The 16,281-nt window shown below is 37.6% G+C and overlaps 1 protein-coding gene across 1 annotated transcript; it reads left to right on the top strand.

Annotated features, from left to right (window-relative positions):
• The first annotated feature begins 14,509 nt into the window (after window positions 1–14,509).
• On the top strand, window positions 14,510–16,006 carry LOC138365898 (mucin-12-like). The gene has a single exon (XM_069326608.1). It carries the CDS (start codon window positions 14,510–14,512, stop codon window positions 16,004–16,006), a length of 1,497 nt encoding a protein of 498 aa, XP_069182709.1.
• The last annotated feature ends 275 nt before the right edge of the window (window positions 16,007–16,281 follow it).

Below are 16,281 nucleotides of genomic sequence, written 5' to 3'. Positions count from 1 at the left end.
TAATATACCAGTGAAAGCGTACATTTGTCTCTTTACGTGTGCAAAGAGGCCAACCCCAATCCAGAGGCGTACATTTAGAGGTCACTCCAGACATGAGTGCTGAAGCCTTCATCCAGGCCTTTCGCCGATTTGCTGCTCACAGATCTTGTCCCAAATTAATGATATCGGACAATGGTTCCAATTTTGTGGCAGGAGAATCTTGTTTGCGAGAAGTCTGGAACCACCCAGAAGTACAGTCAGTCCTACAGAGACGACAATGTCACTGGAAATTCATAGCACCGAGAGCCCCTTGGCAAGGTGGGTTCTATGAGCGAATGGTAGGCACAGTCAAGAAGTGTCTAAGGAAAACTTTACATCGACAAAAGGTCAGCTACTCAGAACTCCAAACTTTTGTTGTGGAAATCGAGGCGCGAGTCAATAACCGCCCAATAACCTACCTGTCTGATGATTTCACCCAGAGAGAACCTCTGAGTCCCTCACACTTGATCCATGGAGGTCTACTGAGCCCTCTCATCCCTTTAGCCCAAGAGGACCCTGTAGACCCGTCACATGTGACCAGAGGAGACTTGGTGGAAAGCTACCAGCATCTCTCCAGAGTTATTAACAGGTGGAATGAGGTGTGGACTCGAGAGTACCTCACAGCTCTACGAGAGTACCACTACGGAGCTTCGAGTCCTTACAATAAGGTGCAATTAAAACCAGGGGACCTAGTACTAGTCGACAGTGATGGACCAAGGTCAGAGTGGCCTATAGGCAAAATTGTTGCTATTCATCCAGATCATCAAGGTGTCCTGAGAGTAGTTAAAGTTTTATGCCGAGGCAACACTACTCTAAAAACTTTAGAGAAGCTGGTTCCCCTTGAATTGACTGAGCAAGAATATCAGCCAGATCCAGTTTCCCCAGTAATTTCCGAGGGCAATAATTCTGATCCTCCAAGCAACCGCCCCACTAGAGCTGCTGCTCAACAATGTAGGCGGAATTTGCAAGCCTATTACAACTCTGAACAAGAGTAATTTCCTTTACATCCCACTTAGATAACTATGATGATGCTGCGATGGGATGTCGAGTAACAAACCATTACAAAGTCACTATGACCCAGAATATTCCCATCACAGTAGATTCTGTTGTTTTAATTGTGTGATTTAAAATCTTTAATTATTGTGTAGGCTATAAATAACATGTTTTATTTGTTATGTAATTAGCAAGACTCAAGTTTCTTGGAAGTCCTTGATAAATTCGGGACGTTCGTTATGTGTGTACTAACATACTAACATTTTAACCTACTAATATACTAATATTAATATCAACTTCGGGATAAGTCAGTACTCCACAGTACACTACGACCCTAGAATCCTCCCCCCGGAGTTATGTTGGAAATTTCACACCGAATACAACACTGTTGTATTCTCATTAATTATTACTAATGCTACTAATTTTTGTAGTAAGTAAAATTAACACAACGTTGAATTCACATGTACTTATAATTTCATCTGTGCAATAGGCTAAAATTCTCACGTCACCCGACGCCAGTATTGCGTCAGATTTCATTACAATAAACACATTATATCCAATGTATCTGAGAATTGAATTCGATTCTCTATAACCAAGGCGTTCTGTGTGATAATTAATTACAGATAAATTGACCTCCAACTAAAAGCCGAATAGAGCGTTAGAGTCATAGCAGTTATCTAGCAATAAAAATTAACGTCACAAGTGAATGCCATGGAAAGACATTAATTCCTCTCCATTATATGTTTACTATCACTGAACTGGCAAATAGTAATATTTCACTCTTCTAAATAATAAACCCGTCCTGTCTCGAACATTTCAAGCACAACTGCGAGAAATACTAATATTCATGATAATAATTTGTCTAATGAACGCGAGACGCGGAGCGGGGAAGGAGAGCAAGCCAGTACACGTGTTGAGAAGCTCTCGAGCGGACCTGTTCGCGTCGTGCTCACGAGGAGACGCCATTACCCAGCCATCAGGGTAAACGCTATCCATCCTCCAGAAGAAAGTCTCCACTGTGAGGCGTGAAAGGCCTTGCAGACAATATCTTCAACTGGTGTCAGTGTCACATAAGGAACCTATCAATTCTGGTTCTTTGTGATTCCACGTGACTGGCCAGTGAAGCGCGCCATTATCCAGGATAGGTGAAGCCAGAGCCTGGGACGCGAATTTCGGCAATCTTAAAACTTATACAGTGCCCATATTAGCTAAGTATCTTATCCTTATTTGATGCATCTGATAGGGTGTAGAATTGTAGCTGGGTGATTTGTCGTGACGACGTATACCAACACCAAACTACAGGTCAATATCCATTATCTACTATTAACATTAATTTCTTGGACATAGAAATTCAGTAGTTTAATTAGTTGCTACTGTAAATATTTGTCTTGTAGCACGTGAGAAGAATTCTCCTAGCTGTCCTCTCCCATGTCAATCGAATCCCAATCGTCATCCAGTCGAGCCCAGGAGAATCAGAGGAAGCGTCGTGACTTACTTTAAGGAATCGTCATTAAGCTAAGATTCCTTTGTATTCCTTTAATAATTATCTGGAATTATTTACATGCAGAACTCTGTTTTGGATTGACATGTGTTTATTATGATTATCATTATTATATTCATAATCTATGTTCCCATTAATGATAATGACATTGATTTCACAATAATTCATAGGATTAGATTATTATATCTTGGATTAGTGAACGAACCACACTAGTTCCTGGACGTACTGAGTTCCAGTAATAACCCCCCAATGTCGGTGTTTGAGGTTTGATACATTTAATTATACAGCCCATTAATTATTTCTATGATCATATTCTCTAGTATTTTATCCATAGTTACTGGTTCATCTAGGAATTATCAAATGATCATAATTTCTCAGTTTCCCTCTTTACTATAAAAGCGGGTGGTCCTTCGTAATTTAATTTACTATATTAATATTTAAATAATTAGATTCAAGCCCCAAATGACCCACAACTGTTGTATACAAAATTTATTATTGTTTTCCAATTGGTTTACATTATTTTGAAATGTGTTTTGAATTTCATTTATTTTTGAATTAGAGATTGTATTCATATTTACACAACTTTTTATGAATTCATTCATGCGTTTGAATAACAGAAAACAAAGGTAAATCAATTGAGTGTAGATTGAAAATGGTGTATAAAGATGACTACGTTCAAGGGCAAATAGAAACTGTTCAAATAATTTATATACACCAAAAATTCTGTCCATGAGATTGGGTCCATCCATATTTTCGTTTTCAAGTTCATTGATTGCACAATGTATAATGTTAGTTAGTAGATCATTAATGAGGGATGAACCTACTATTTGGTCAATATTATCGGTATTTTTAAAGAATTCATTTAATTTTTGAAGATTTTCTTTCGGTTTAAATTCTTTTATATCATTTTTCTTAACTTCTTGTAATGCTAATTTGAACAGCGTTGAACATATTATCAAAGGAAATGGGTTTAGTCTCTCTGGACTATTTTCATTTTCGGGTATAATTTTAATTTCATTTACAAAGAGTGTTTTTAGAATAGATTTTTCAAAGTCTAAATAAATTTGAAAAGCTTTTTTATATTTTTTATTTTTAAGGGCATCATTAAGATTAATAATATCCAAGGTTGATTTTGAAGTCCTTTTTTTTATTTTATTTTACTTTGTTAATTTGGTTGTTTTATGGACTCAATAAACTCGTTGTGATCTTTCATTTCAGCCAAAAAATTTACATTATGGGTAATATTCCCTAGAGAATTTTTAGAAATGAAGTTTGTGCCAGTATCTCCAGCTAATATAGTTGGTAAAAATGTTGCCATATTCTTTAAAACTAATTTTTCATTACTGCATATATTTGTAAGGGAAATGAATCCTATATGAGATGAATAAGCAGTATTAGGAAGGGTGGTTTCTAATATCCTCATCATACATTCTCCATTGGATTCGTCAGTGGAAATATCAATATTTGAATTTTTTCCGGTTTCAAGTTAATATCTAATATTTTACTAGGGTACATTCCCATTGCAATATCGAGAATGGAAATATCATTAATGTTATTTACCACATCTACATTTAGATCATCATTAAATGTATTGAAATACTGTTTTAAATTATCAGTATTTGAAGTTAAATAACTTTGATACGTTTTAACCATAGGTTTCTCAGTTACAATATGAGACAGATAAGAAAATTTGGTCTCATGTATGAAAGAAGGAGGATGAATATCTATAGGTCTAACAAAATTTTTGAGCTGTTGTAATACATTGGGTGAACTGGTACTGGTTTGGGTGGATATTTTAGGTTTAAGAGCTCGTTTTAACTGTATACATTCAGTGGTTTGATTTCTGGCAGTAGTTGTAGTAAAAATAGCTCTTCCTTGTCTGTTAACAATAAGAATGTTATGCATCGTGAAGATACATCGACCATTGAGAGGCGGTAATTCTTTAAGATCATCGAGGGAGCCAGAAAGAGCAATTGCTATAGCTATATAATCATGAGTCCTATGTGTCGATAATGGTTCACAGTATGACAATCGATTATTTCTTATTTGTAAGAGCCGTTGCTGAGATTTAATTAACTGAGCATAATAAATACTCATGATACTGTTAATATCAAAGATTTTTAAATCCACTGAATTAAAATCATCATTTTTTGTAACTTTAATAAATTGTGAAGAAGGTGGAGCGCTTATTCCCTTTTCATTGTCATTCCATCATTCGTTTTTTAATGGACGTTTATAGTAACCGTTTTCCAAAGGATATGGGAGACTTTCTACAAATTTTGTATAAATTTCAGTTAAATCGTCAACATTTATTTAATTTATTTCGCCTATTATTTCTTTAGTGTTAACCCAAACAATTTTAATATTTTGATCTATGAGATTTGATGGCATAGCTAAAATTTGTAACAAAATGTTGGGATTGGGTAAGATAACATTACCAGGGAAGAAAGATATGTTCTGTGTTTGTTTAATTTGGGGATAAATTTTGTAATTAATACCGAAACTAGATAGAGCATGCCAGAAATATCCTAAATTATAGGTGTGTATTCCAATGTTATTATGACACATTTCATTATAATGAAAATCATTTAAAGTTTCCCGAAAGATTAAACCCATTTTCACATACAAACATGGTTGGCATATGGCAGATAAACTTATATAAGTATTGGATTTGGATAATTTTTCTTGGGCTTTCATATAGAGTTCAAGTTGAAGTAAATAATAATCTTTATCTTCTGTTTTTACATTAGGTAAAATTGCATGTTTACAAATACATTGAGTACCTATCATATTTATTTGTTCTCAAATCATCGTTCTAATTAAATTATGTTGGGTTGAATCATCATTAATGTTAGAAATGATATTAATGACATCAGAATTAACTATGGGATTTTTTATTGAAAGTGATGATGTCGGTGATTGAGGTAAAGATGAAGACATTTATTTACCTTTTTATTTTAGTTTATAATAAAAAATAAATGAAAATATGAGTAGTCCTGTAGGGATTCCAAATAGAACCAATCCTGTTCAACCACCAAACTCACCATCAAACCCACAATCAAACCCACAATCAAACCTACAATCAAATCCTCAATCAAACAAACACCATAACACAACAATCAGTAGTTGGTCTAACTCCGAATTCATCTATAACATCAATAATGGCCAATCCAAAAGTTAATCCAGAAATATCTGAAGTTCTTTCCAAAATTCAAGATATGACTAGATATATCAGTGACCCTAACCAATGTGCTTCTTTTCATAAAAGCTTTGGGTCAACAGTTAAATATGATAGGTAATTCTTCTAAATGTGTTTGTATTCACGCTCTATTTCCTGACCTAAAATATGAAGAAAAAGATTATCATTTACAACAAATTGAAGATTTGTATAGAGAAGCACGGGAAAAACCAGTACATAATATTTATAAAAGTTTGTCTGCTATATGTCCACCCTGTTTATATCTAAAAATGGGTTTGTTATCAAAAGACGTGGTGAAAGATTTTAAGGACTCATCTTGTTCCAACAAAACTGGGCCTCACAAAACTTATAATTTAGGACCAATGGCTCATGTCTTAACAAGTTATAATGTTAATCAAAAAGTCTATCCTAACATGCAAAATGCTATGAATATATCTTTTCATCCAGGTAATATTCTAATCCCTGATTCAAAAATCTTTTTACAGATGTTAGCTATGCCATCAAATCTCATAGATCAGGGGGTGAAAGTAATTGGGGTTGATACAGAGGAAACTGTTCCTTGCCTTAATAATAACATTAAAGACCAATTGCAATTTTATGAAAAGTTTATGAAGGCTCTCCCTGCTTCTCTTGATAATGGTTATTACAAAGGTGAGCCTACATCAACTGACAAGAGTAAATTAATAACTTCTCCACCTCATAAATTTGTTAAAGCAGCTAAAGGTGAAGAAAATTTAGTTTTACAAAAAATCTTTGATGTAAATTCAGTTTTAAACATATATTATTCTCAACTAATTCAATCACAGCGACGTTTACAAGTGAAAACTATAACAGATAATGATGGAAGTAGATTATATTTGAATCGAACCAATTTTGCTTGTTATGAACCCTTGTCCACACATCGAATACATGATTTTCTAGCCATAGTGATTGCCCTCTCGAATAATCCGGAAGACCTTAAAAAATACCCTCCACTCAATAATGAGTGTATCACTACTCCACATAATATTCTCATCATTAATAATAAAGGGAAGGCCGTGTTTACTGACAGTACTGAACCTAAATCAACTACAATCATCAACCTAAATCCCTGAACCTAAATCAACTACAGCCTGTGAAAAATTGAAACGAGGACTTAAAGATGGTACTAAATATCCACCTCATAAACGATTTGTAAATACAGCACATACCATGACACCTAATACAAATCTCAAACCTGGAGATCCTATTAAACCAGACAGTTTTCCTGACTTAAATATTACCACCTCTCCTGATCTCGCTGATATTGCTATGGAGAAACATATTAATGATTCGGAAATGTTTCGTAAGAATTTAAAAGCAAATATAGACAATTTGAAAAATTACTTTTCAGAGTTTAATGATGACCTGAATAAACCTGTTGATATAAATAATGTTAATTATTCGATTTTTGATATTGCCATTGGAATGTCTCCCTCAAAAATACTCGATATCAATCATAATCTTGCAGGTGAAAAACCCAATGGTATAGATATATTTTCAGACTATCCCGAAAATGGCACAAATATTCTTGAAATAGCATCGCCTAATGTAGTATATTCAGATCAAATCGGTTTTGCTACTCTCAAAAGCCTATGTTCTAATGAGATGTTAGTATTAAAAAATACCATTGCCCATTTGCAAAATATTATGAATCGCAGTGTTGGGGTATTTAGGAAATTTGAAGTAACACAGGGAAACAACATTACAATTCTTCAACCTAATTATTTAGTACAAATACGAGATCCTTCTGAATATCTTCAAGTTGTTGATAAAACTATAAAAGCAGATACATCCATCCCCAACTTCCAAATAGAACCTCCTAATGTACATCATATACCACAAGATTTGTGCGATTCAATGTCATTTAATCAGTATGTAAATTTGTATACCCCACCTAAAACACAAGGATGTATATGGTAATTTATATTATAATTAGAACTTTTCAATTATATTAATAATGTAATGTAATGTTGGCCAATAAACGGTCTATATGGCAATTACCCAAAATACTTAGTTTTTTTTTTATGAATTACCTATTTTTTTTGTTTTGGTTATTATAAAAAAAATGAACATTTATATATTTGTTGTTGGTATATGTTTACTAATTATTTTATTTTTAATGTGGATGAGAATCCAATCCACAAACAGCAACACCATCCCTCCACAATCAGAAGATGTCAGTGCCACCCTCCCAACAGCACGTGCCACTGTCACCTACACCACCTCCACCAGCACTCCAGCTGCTAACGACGAGACCACAAGTGGTGATTCCAGGGACGCCACCTCCTCTGGAAACCCCATACCCAGCAGTGCCACTGTCACCACCTCCACCTCCACCAGCACTCCAGCTGCTAACGCATAAATGATATTCCCACAATTTTTTTAATAAATGGCTAAGAATTATTGAACATTGAGAGGTTTCGTTTAGCATATTATAAAAAATAAAATAATAGACATATGTTACATCTAGCCACACCACACCTGGACCACTATGCAAGGCCCGACCTGCCCAACGAGGCAAGTTCCCCTGAATCTATATATTTTTCCAATTTTCCTCTATGAAGTGATAAATCTGTCCATTTCACCATGCACAAGTTAATTAGGTTAGGTTAAGATAGGTTAGGTTCGGTCATATATCTATGTTAGTTTTAACTCAAATTTCCAATAATCAACCCATACACAATGAAATGGACAGATTCATCACTTCACAAGAAAAAAAAATTGAAAAAAAATATAAATTCATGAAAACTCGGCCCATCAGGCAAATCGGGCCTTGCGCAGCAGGCCAAATACGACGTTCCGGCCACCAGGCACGACATATATATATATATATTTATTTTGGTGGTTGTTATTGCTTTTTGTAATAGGTTTAAATGGGTTTCGGGAGACCTACCCGTTGTTTGTTTCTTCCTCTGTATGTGTCGTTTTACCCACTCACTTGGGATCCATTATGAGAATAAGGATTTGATGAATATCTCTTTAGTAACTGTAACTTACATTCGAATTACCATTCTCCCAGAGTTTTTATTATTATTATTATTATTATTATTATTATTATTATTATTATTATTATTATTATTATTATTATTATTATTATTATATTAGGCATACCACCACCTTAACATTATAGAATATGAATTTTGTATATATCAAATTTAATATATTTCTTTTTACAACACACACACACACACACACACACACACACACACTGTAGGTTTTTATGATTATAATAAAAAAAATTTATATAATTTTATGATCATTATTGATTACACTTTTATTAAAAAAAATAAAGCAAGCACCTGTTTCTATGACTTGGTAAATGTCATACATTACAACAATTTTTTTCAAATACTTTATTAATTTTACTGTGCTTCAAAATTCCTTTGGTCTCTTTCTTCATGGTTGATAATTTTATATGTATTTATCGTTGTAAAAATCACGAGAATTACTGCAATTAGCCCAGCTATGGCATGATGTGACACCATAACATATTTCATGTGATCACCAGATGCAACTGAATCCATAAATGGTATTTTATCATATACATTCATAACAGATGTTATTGTAATAAACAAACATAAGATAACTAATATAATAAGTATAAAATATGTGAATATTTTATTACCGAACATATCTTTTTTTTGTTATTTTTTATATAGGAGAAAAATAACAAAATGACCATGAAATTTAATTATAATTTAATAATTTAATAGATGTATAAGCTGTTTAGCTGGAGGAACGATTTTTTGGGCATAAGAAACAATTGATTTATATTGACATTGATGGTAAGTTAAGATAAATGTAATTAAAAAAAGAGCCATAATAGCAATTACTAATAACATTAATGATTTGGAAATATTTGTTCCCAAAAGATAAAAGGTGACTGATAAATCAACCAAAAAAAGACAGATACATAATAGAAAGAGGCCAATTTGTTTTTTTCTTAACGACATTCATTTTTTCCTGTGATATTTCCTTATTATCATGTCTCTCATTAATTGCGGGAGTTGTTGATGTGGTTGGTATTGGATTCCAATAAGATTCTTCATGTACTCTGTTAGCTATTCTCAAATCCATAACATGAGGTTGAGGTAGTAACTGAGGAAGTTGTTGATGATTCTCTCCTGAAGCCGTTGTTGTTGTTGAAAGATGAGGATGTGCCATTGTATTTAAAACGATTTTCTTTTATATTTTTATTTATAGTTTTAATTAATGTTTCACTATTGAAGGGTATTAGTGTTTTGAGTAGATGGCTGTTTATATGTATTAGGGCTTCTTCAAGTGGGAAATAACAGGCAATTTTTTCTTCATCTAAACGATGACTGAAAGGAAAACGATGCATATAATTCTTAATTGCACGGTTGTTGGTCTTCTTATCATTTAGGTTGAAAATACATCCTAAAGTTCCAAGTATCCAATTTAAACATCGAGACCGAGAGTGTGTAAATTGAATTAAATTATTTGCATTTTCAGTTTCAATTAAAATACTATAATCACACTGATAGGTTTTACCATTCAGTGCTATCCATTCCTCTGATATCATTGGTAAATTATATTGGTTATTATGAATCATCCCTAATTTAATTCTTTTAATAATTGGTATAAAATCTAAATGAAAACAATGTGTTTCTTCCATAAACTCTCTAATTTGGGTAATTATCGGAATCTTTTGATCAATTTTTTTGGGTTGACCACGAGGAAGTGTATACTCCCCCTCTATTGTATTTCCATTACCAAACATATGTTGATATAAATTAACATAACTTTTATTATTAAGATACGAAATATAAAAGTATGATGGAGAATGTAACATTAGGATTTTACATTTTTTTAATATAACTTTTTCGTCTGTGCTAAAACACTGACTGGCATTTACATATAAAAGCCCTAAAGATTTTTTAGTTTTATTATCATAATTTAATTGGTTTGGTTTTAATTGTATTAATGGCATATTTATAGTGGGAGGAAGATGCGCATTTTTGTAATAAAAATCAGTTTCTTTACAATATTGAGATGACATACTGACTATTTTGTATCTAAAAATGAATAGTGTTTATATAATAATTTATATATTTTTTTTATTCTAACTGAACATGGATTATATTCAGTAATGTGTAGTAGGGAGTGGTGGTGGTGGTGTGGTAAGGTTGTTGGGGTGATGGTGAGATTAGGGTGTGTATATTGTGGGTGTGGGTGATTATAAAAGTTGTGGTGGGGTTGTTGTGTTGGTGGGGTTTGGGGAGGGTGGTGGTGGTGGTGGTGGCGGTGTTTGGGTTGTTGTGTTGATTGGGTTTTGGGAGGGTGGTAGTGGTGGCAGTGTTTGGGTTGTGGTGGTTATTGTTTGGGTTGTGGTGGGGTTTGTTGTGTTGGTGGGGTTTGGGGAGGGTGATGGTGGTGGGGTTTGGGGAGGGTGATGGTGGTGGTGTTGTTTGGGTTGTGGTGGTTATTGTTTGTGAGGTGCTGGTTGTATTGGATGCGTGTGGGTTTTTAATGTTGGATGTTGTGGTGGTAATGGGCATTATTATTTCAGAAATAAACCTTGAATTTATAATTTCTTCCTGTGATGAGCTAATCATAGTTTCCATATCTTTTAATATTTGGGGAAAATTTTTTACCAAATTTTTCCCATATTGTTTTTCCTGACATTTATACCGAAATAAAATATATGAAAACAATACTACAAATTCTTTTTTTTCTATAGTTTCTTTTACAATACTATGTATAATATCTCGAGGTATATTATCATGGTAAATGGTTTGGCATATGGTATCCATTCCTTCAATTAAAGATTGAATGAGATTTTTTTTATCATTTACAGATACCTCTCAAAATTTTCATATTGTAATCTCAATCTTGTTCGAGGATAAATCCATGAAACTTTTCAGAAAGCTACATTCCGGATTCCATTGAATATGGAGAAGTAGAGGCTTGTCAGAAATGTCAAAATTCCATAGCCCAAGATTACAAAAAGCACATTTCACATGATCACTAAGACCTGTATAAAAGAATCCAGCTGAACGTAGATCTTCTGAGTTTGGTAATGTAAGTGGCCATGTGCTAAAACTTTCCAGGCGATTTTTACAATCTTCATATGTTCGATCGACACTGGGACAATGAGGTGACATTGAGAGGACAAAATTGGATTGCAGAATAACTTCACATAACTCTAAAGGGACATTACCAACGGGTTTTCCCATGATAAATGGACAATAAGGAACTCTTTGTCTATGTTTATTATGTGGAATATCGTTTATTGCCAGTTCTTGATAACTGTATTACAGAAAATACATGCACATGCATCGTTTCTTTTAAGATAAAAAAATCCATCCCTAGGTAGATTTAGAGGGGAAATCCATGGAAATTTCCAATTGTTAAATGTGTCTAGACGTGCACTTTCAAACTTCAAAAAAAAAATGTTGTTAAACATTCTGATAGGTGTTTTAATTTGTGAAATAAATGTACAATTATGTTCTGGATATACAATTGCATTACTATTTATATTGAATGTAAGTGACATATGACACTTTATACATTTCCATAGATTTTCTTGTTCGTTATAATAAAACCCATTTCGTTTTAAAATGTTTTATTTATTTTGAAAATATAAATTTAAAATTTAAAACTTAAAATTTTAAAAACTTAAAACAATTTAAAATTTTAACTTGTGATTCAGTAATAACATCTCCCATTATTTTTTTATTTAATAAAAAATCAAATGGTATGGTAAATAAATTTGTTTTTGGTATACGACTACACTCAGGAACAGTACTTACTGTGATTACAGGAGCAGATGAACTGGTCTATAAACCCTCATAATTTGCCTGTTTATATACCTTCCATCCCAGGTATACAATAATTACTATCTCTATTATAATCTCATTTGTGTTATTATTATCTATCCATAAATATAGTGAGACTAAGACGTGGGGGAGGGGGGAGGGGGGAGGGGGGTGCATCCAAGAATCTCTCTATCAAGTCGATAATATGGCCAGATTGTCGACGTCCTTATTTTTGCAAGCGTCCATGAACACATCATCTTCTTCATCAGTTGGTATGTTTAGTAACTCTTAAACTAATGTTGAATAAACATTAGAGAGAGAGAGAGAGAGAGAGAGAGAGAGAGAGAGAGAGAGAGAGAGAGAGAGAGAGAGAGAGAGAGAGAGAGAGAGAGAGAGAGAGAGAGAGAGAGAGAGAGAGAGAGAGAGAGAGAGAGAGAGAGAGAGAGAGAGAGAGAGAGAGAGAGACAATAAACCACTCAGGTCACTCCTAAATAAGTGAGTGACAGTGCGTGTCCCTCAGTCGTTTTTCTTCCTAATTAACGACAAACCTCCACCTCCTCTGCTCCCTTTATTCTCATAGTTATCATCCCTCCCTTGCTCTTCCTTCTTCCCCTCCCTTCTCCCTCTAATTCACCCTATTCTTCTTCTCTTATACTACCTTCCTATGCTTATCCTTATTTATTTCTCTATCTTGTTGTTTCCTCTAGTTTCCTTCCTCATCCTCTCGTTCTTCTTGTCTCTTATTTCCTCCTTTTCCTTTCTTCCTTCTTTTGTTATAAAGTCTTTACAAATTCCTTAATTACATACACAAAAGCATTGACTACAAATATATAAAAAAAATATATAGTTTCCTGATACTGTCTCCTTAGATATATCAGATCTACGTCTTCTGTGTTGACTTTAAGTACCACTAAATGGTGTCTTAGTGAGTCCGAATTTTCCCCTGGTCCCTTTCCGGCCGTCTCCACAAACTACACCTGGCTTTCTGATCCCTGCCTGATATAGTTTTCAGTCCGGGAAGCCGGATCGCGGCCCTCTCTCACCCGAAATGAAAATGTTACTGTTATACAGACTTCTAGCAAGGTCCTCCCTATCCTGTCTCTCTCTGTGTCTCTCTGTCTCTCGCCCTCTGAGCTGGTGCTATGTCTGGAGACATTGTTTCTGTAGTGGGGGACGGCCAAGGGGGAGGGAGGGGACGGATAGGAAGGGGGCGAATAGGTAGGGGAAGAGGGTTGAGAAGGAGAGAAGAAGGGACAGGGGGGTGGAAGAGAGTTTAGAATGTTGAGAATGAAGATTGGGATAGAACTTAATTGTGGAATGGGGGAGGGGTTGGATGGGATAGAGGGGGGAGGGGTGGGGGTCATAAAGAAGAGCCGATGGTGGGGGGGGGGAGGTTAGGAGAGAGGAAGAGGAGAGGAAGAGAGAGATGAGATGAAGAAATAAAGAGAAAAGAGGAGAATTCACGAGTCTAGCACATATCTAACACATACAAATCCCCAACCGCATCCACCTCACACTGGCACTCTCACAACCAAGATCTTACCCATCTTATACTCACATACTCATAATCCCCCAACCTAACTTACACTTCCTTCTCACATTCGGCCCCACTCATACTCCTCACAGCACCATCCACCCCCTACCCCCCCTTCACCATCACACTAAACCTGGGAGATTAAGCCATTACATTTTTTAATCCCGTCTGTATATTGGGGTTTAAGTAGTATGTAGAGTTGATGTAGAAATATCCTGTGAGGGAGTTGGCAGTAATTTGTGCGTTGTGTGGTGAGGATTTGTGTGTGTGTGTGTGTGTGTGTGTGTGTGTGTGTGTGTGTGTGTGTGTGTGTGTGTGTGTGTGTGTGTGTGTGTGTGTGTGTGTGTGTGTGTGTGCGCGCGCGCGCTACGCCCAGCTCTAGTCTCTCCACACTCCCATTTGAGGTCGTAGGTTTCACAATGTGGCTGCATACTCTAGGACTGGTCTCTCGTCGGTGGCGAACAATGATCCACGGCGAACCACGGCGTACCACAGCATACCACGGCGTACCACAGCATACCACGGCGTACCACGGCGTACCACGGCATACCACGGCGTACCACAGCATACCACGGCGTACCACGGCGTACCACAGCATACCACGGCGTACCACGGCATACCACGGCGTACCACAGCATACCACGGCGTACCACGGCATACCACGGCGTACCACAGCATACCACGGCGTACCACGGCGTACCACAGCATACCACGGCGTACCACGGCATATCACGGCGTACCACAGCATACCACGGCGTACCACGGCATACCACGGCGTACCACAGCATACCACGGCGTACCACAGCATACCACGGCGTACCACAGCATACCACGGCGTACCACGGCATACCACGGCGTACCACAGCATACCACGGCGTACCACAGCATACCACGGCGTAACACGGCGTACCACGGCGTACCACAGCATACCACGGCGTACCACAGCATACCACGGCGTACCACAGCATACCACGGCGTACCACAGCATACCACGGCGTACCACGGCGTACCACGGCGTACCACAGCATACCACGGCGTACCACGGCATACCACGGCGTACCACAGCATACCACGGCGTACCACAGCATACCCCGGCGTACCACAGCATACCACGGCGTACCACGGCGTACCACGGCATACCACGGCGTACCACAGCATACCACGGCGTACCACGGCGTACCACAGCATACCACGGCGTACCACGGCATACCACGGCGTACCACAGCATACCACGGCGTACCACGACGTACCACAGCATACCACGGCGTACCACGGCATACCACGGCGTACCACAGCATACCACGGCGTACCACGGCGTGCCACGGCATACCACGGCATACCACGGCGTACCACGGCATACCACGGCGTACCACAGCATACCACGGCGTACCACGGCGTACCACAGCATACCACGGCGTACCACGGCGTACCACGGCATACCACGGCGTACCACGGCGTACCACGGCATACCACGGCGTACCACAGCATACCACGGCGTACCACAGCATACCACGGCGTACCACAGCATACCACGGCGTACCACAGCATACCACGGCGTACCACGGCATACCACGGCGTACCACAGCATACCACGGCGTACCACGGCATACCACGGCGTACCACAGCTTACCACGGCGTACCACGGCATACCACGGCGTACCACGGCGTACCACAGCATACCACGGCGTACCACGGCATACCACGGCGTACCACTGCATACAACGGCGTACCACGGCGTACCACAGCATACCACGGCGTACCACGGCGTACCACGGCATACCACGGCGTACCACAGCATACCACGGCGTACCACGGCATACCACGGCGTACCACGGCATACCACGGCGTACCACAGCATACCACGGCGTACCACAGCATACCACGGCGTACCACGGCGTACCACGGCATACCACGGCGTACCACAGCAACAGGGACCGCGCACATCCACCGCTTGTCTTTAAAGGTTTAATTAAATCGACACAATACGCCAGTCTCCATACAACGCGCACAGGTGATGACGCCTTCTGCACAACGCGCACAGGTGATGACGCCCTCCGCACAACGCGCACAGGTGATGACGCCCTCCACACAACGCGCACACGGTCAATACAAACCTACCCACAAATAGTCCTGTGACAACAACATGGAATGTATTCCCCTCCTGTGAACACCTCGTGGTCCCAGCTGCTACTGACACACACATCAGTATTACCTCTATCTCTTCTTCCTTCGGTAT

The sequence above is a fragment of the Procambarus clarkii genome, chromosome 18 (genome assembly GCF_040958095.1).
Source record: "Procambarus clarkii isolate CNS0578487 chromosome 18, FALCON_Pclarkii_2.0, whole genome shotgun sequence".
NCBI classification, from domain to species: domain Eukaryota; kingdom Metazoa; phylum Arthropoda; class Malacostraca; order Decapoda; family Cambaridae; genus Procambarus; species Procambarus clarkii.
This window is presented reverse-complemented; position numbering and strand designations above follow the sequence as displayed.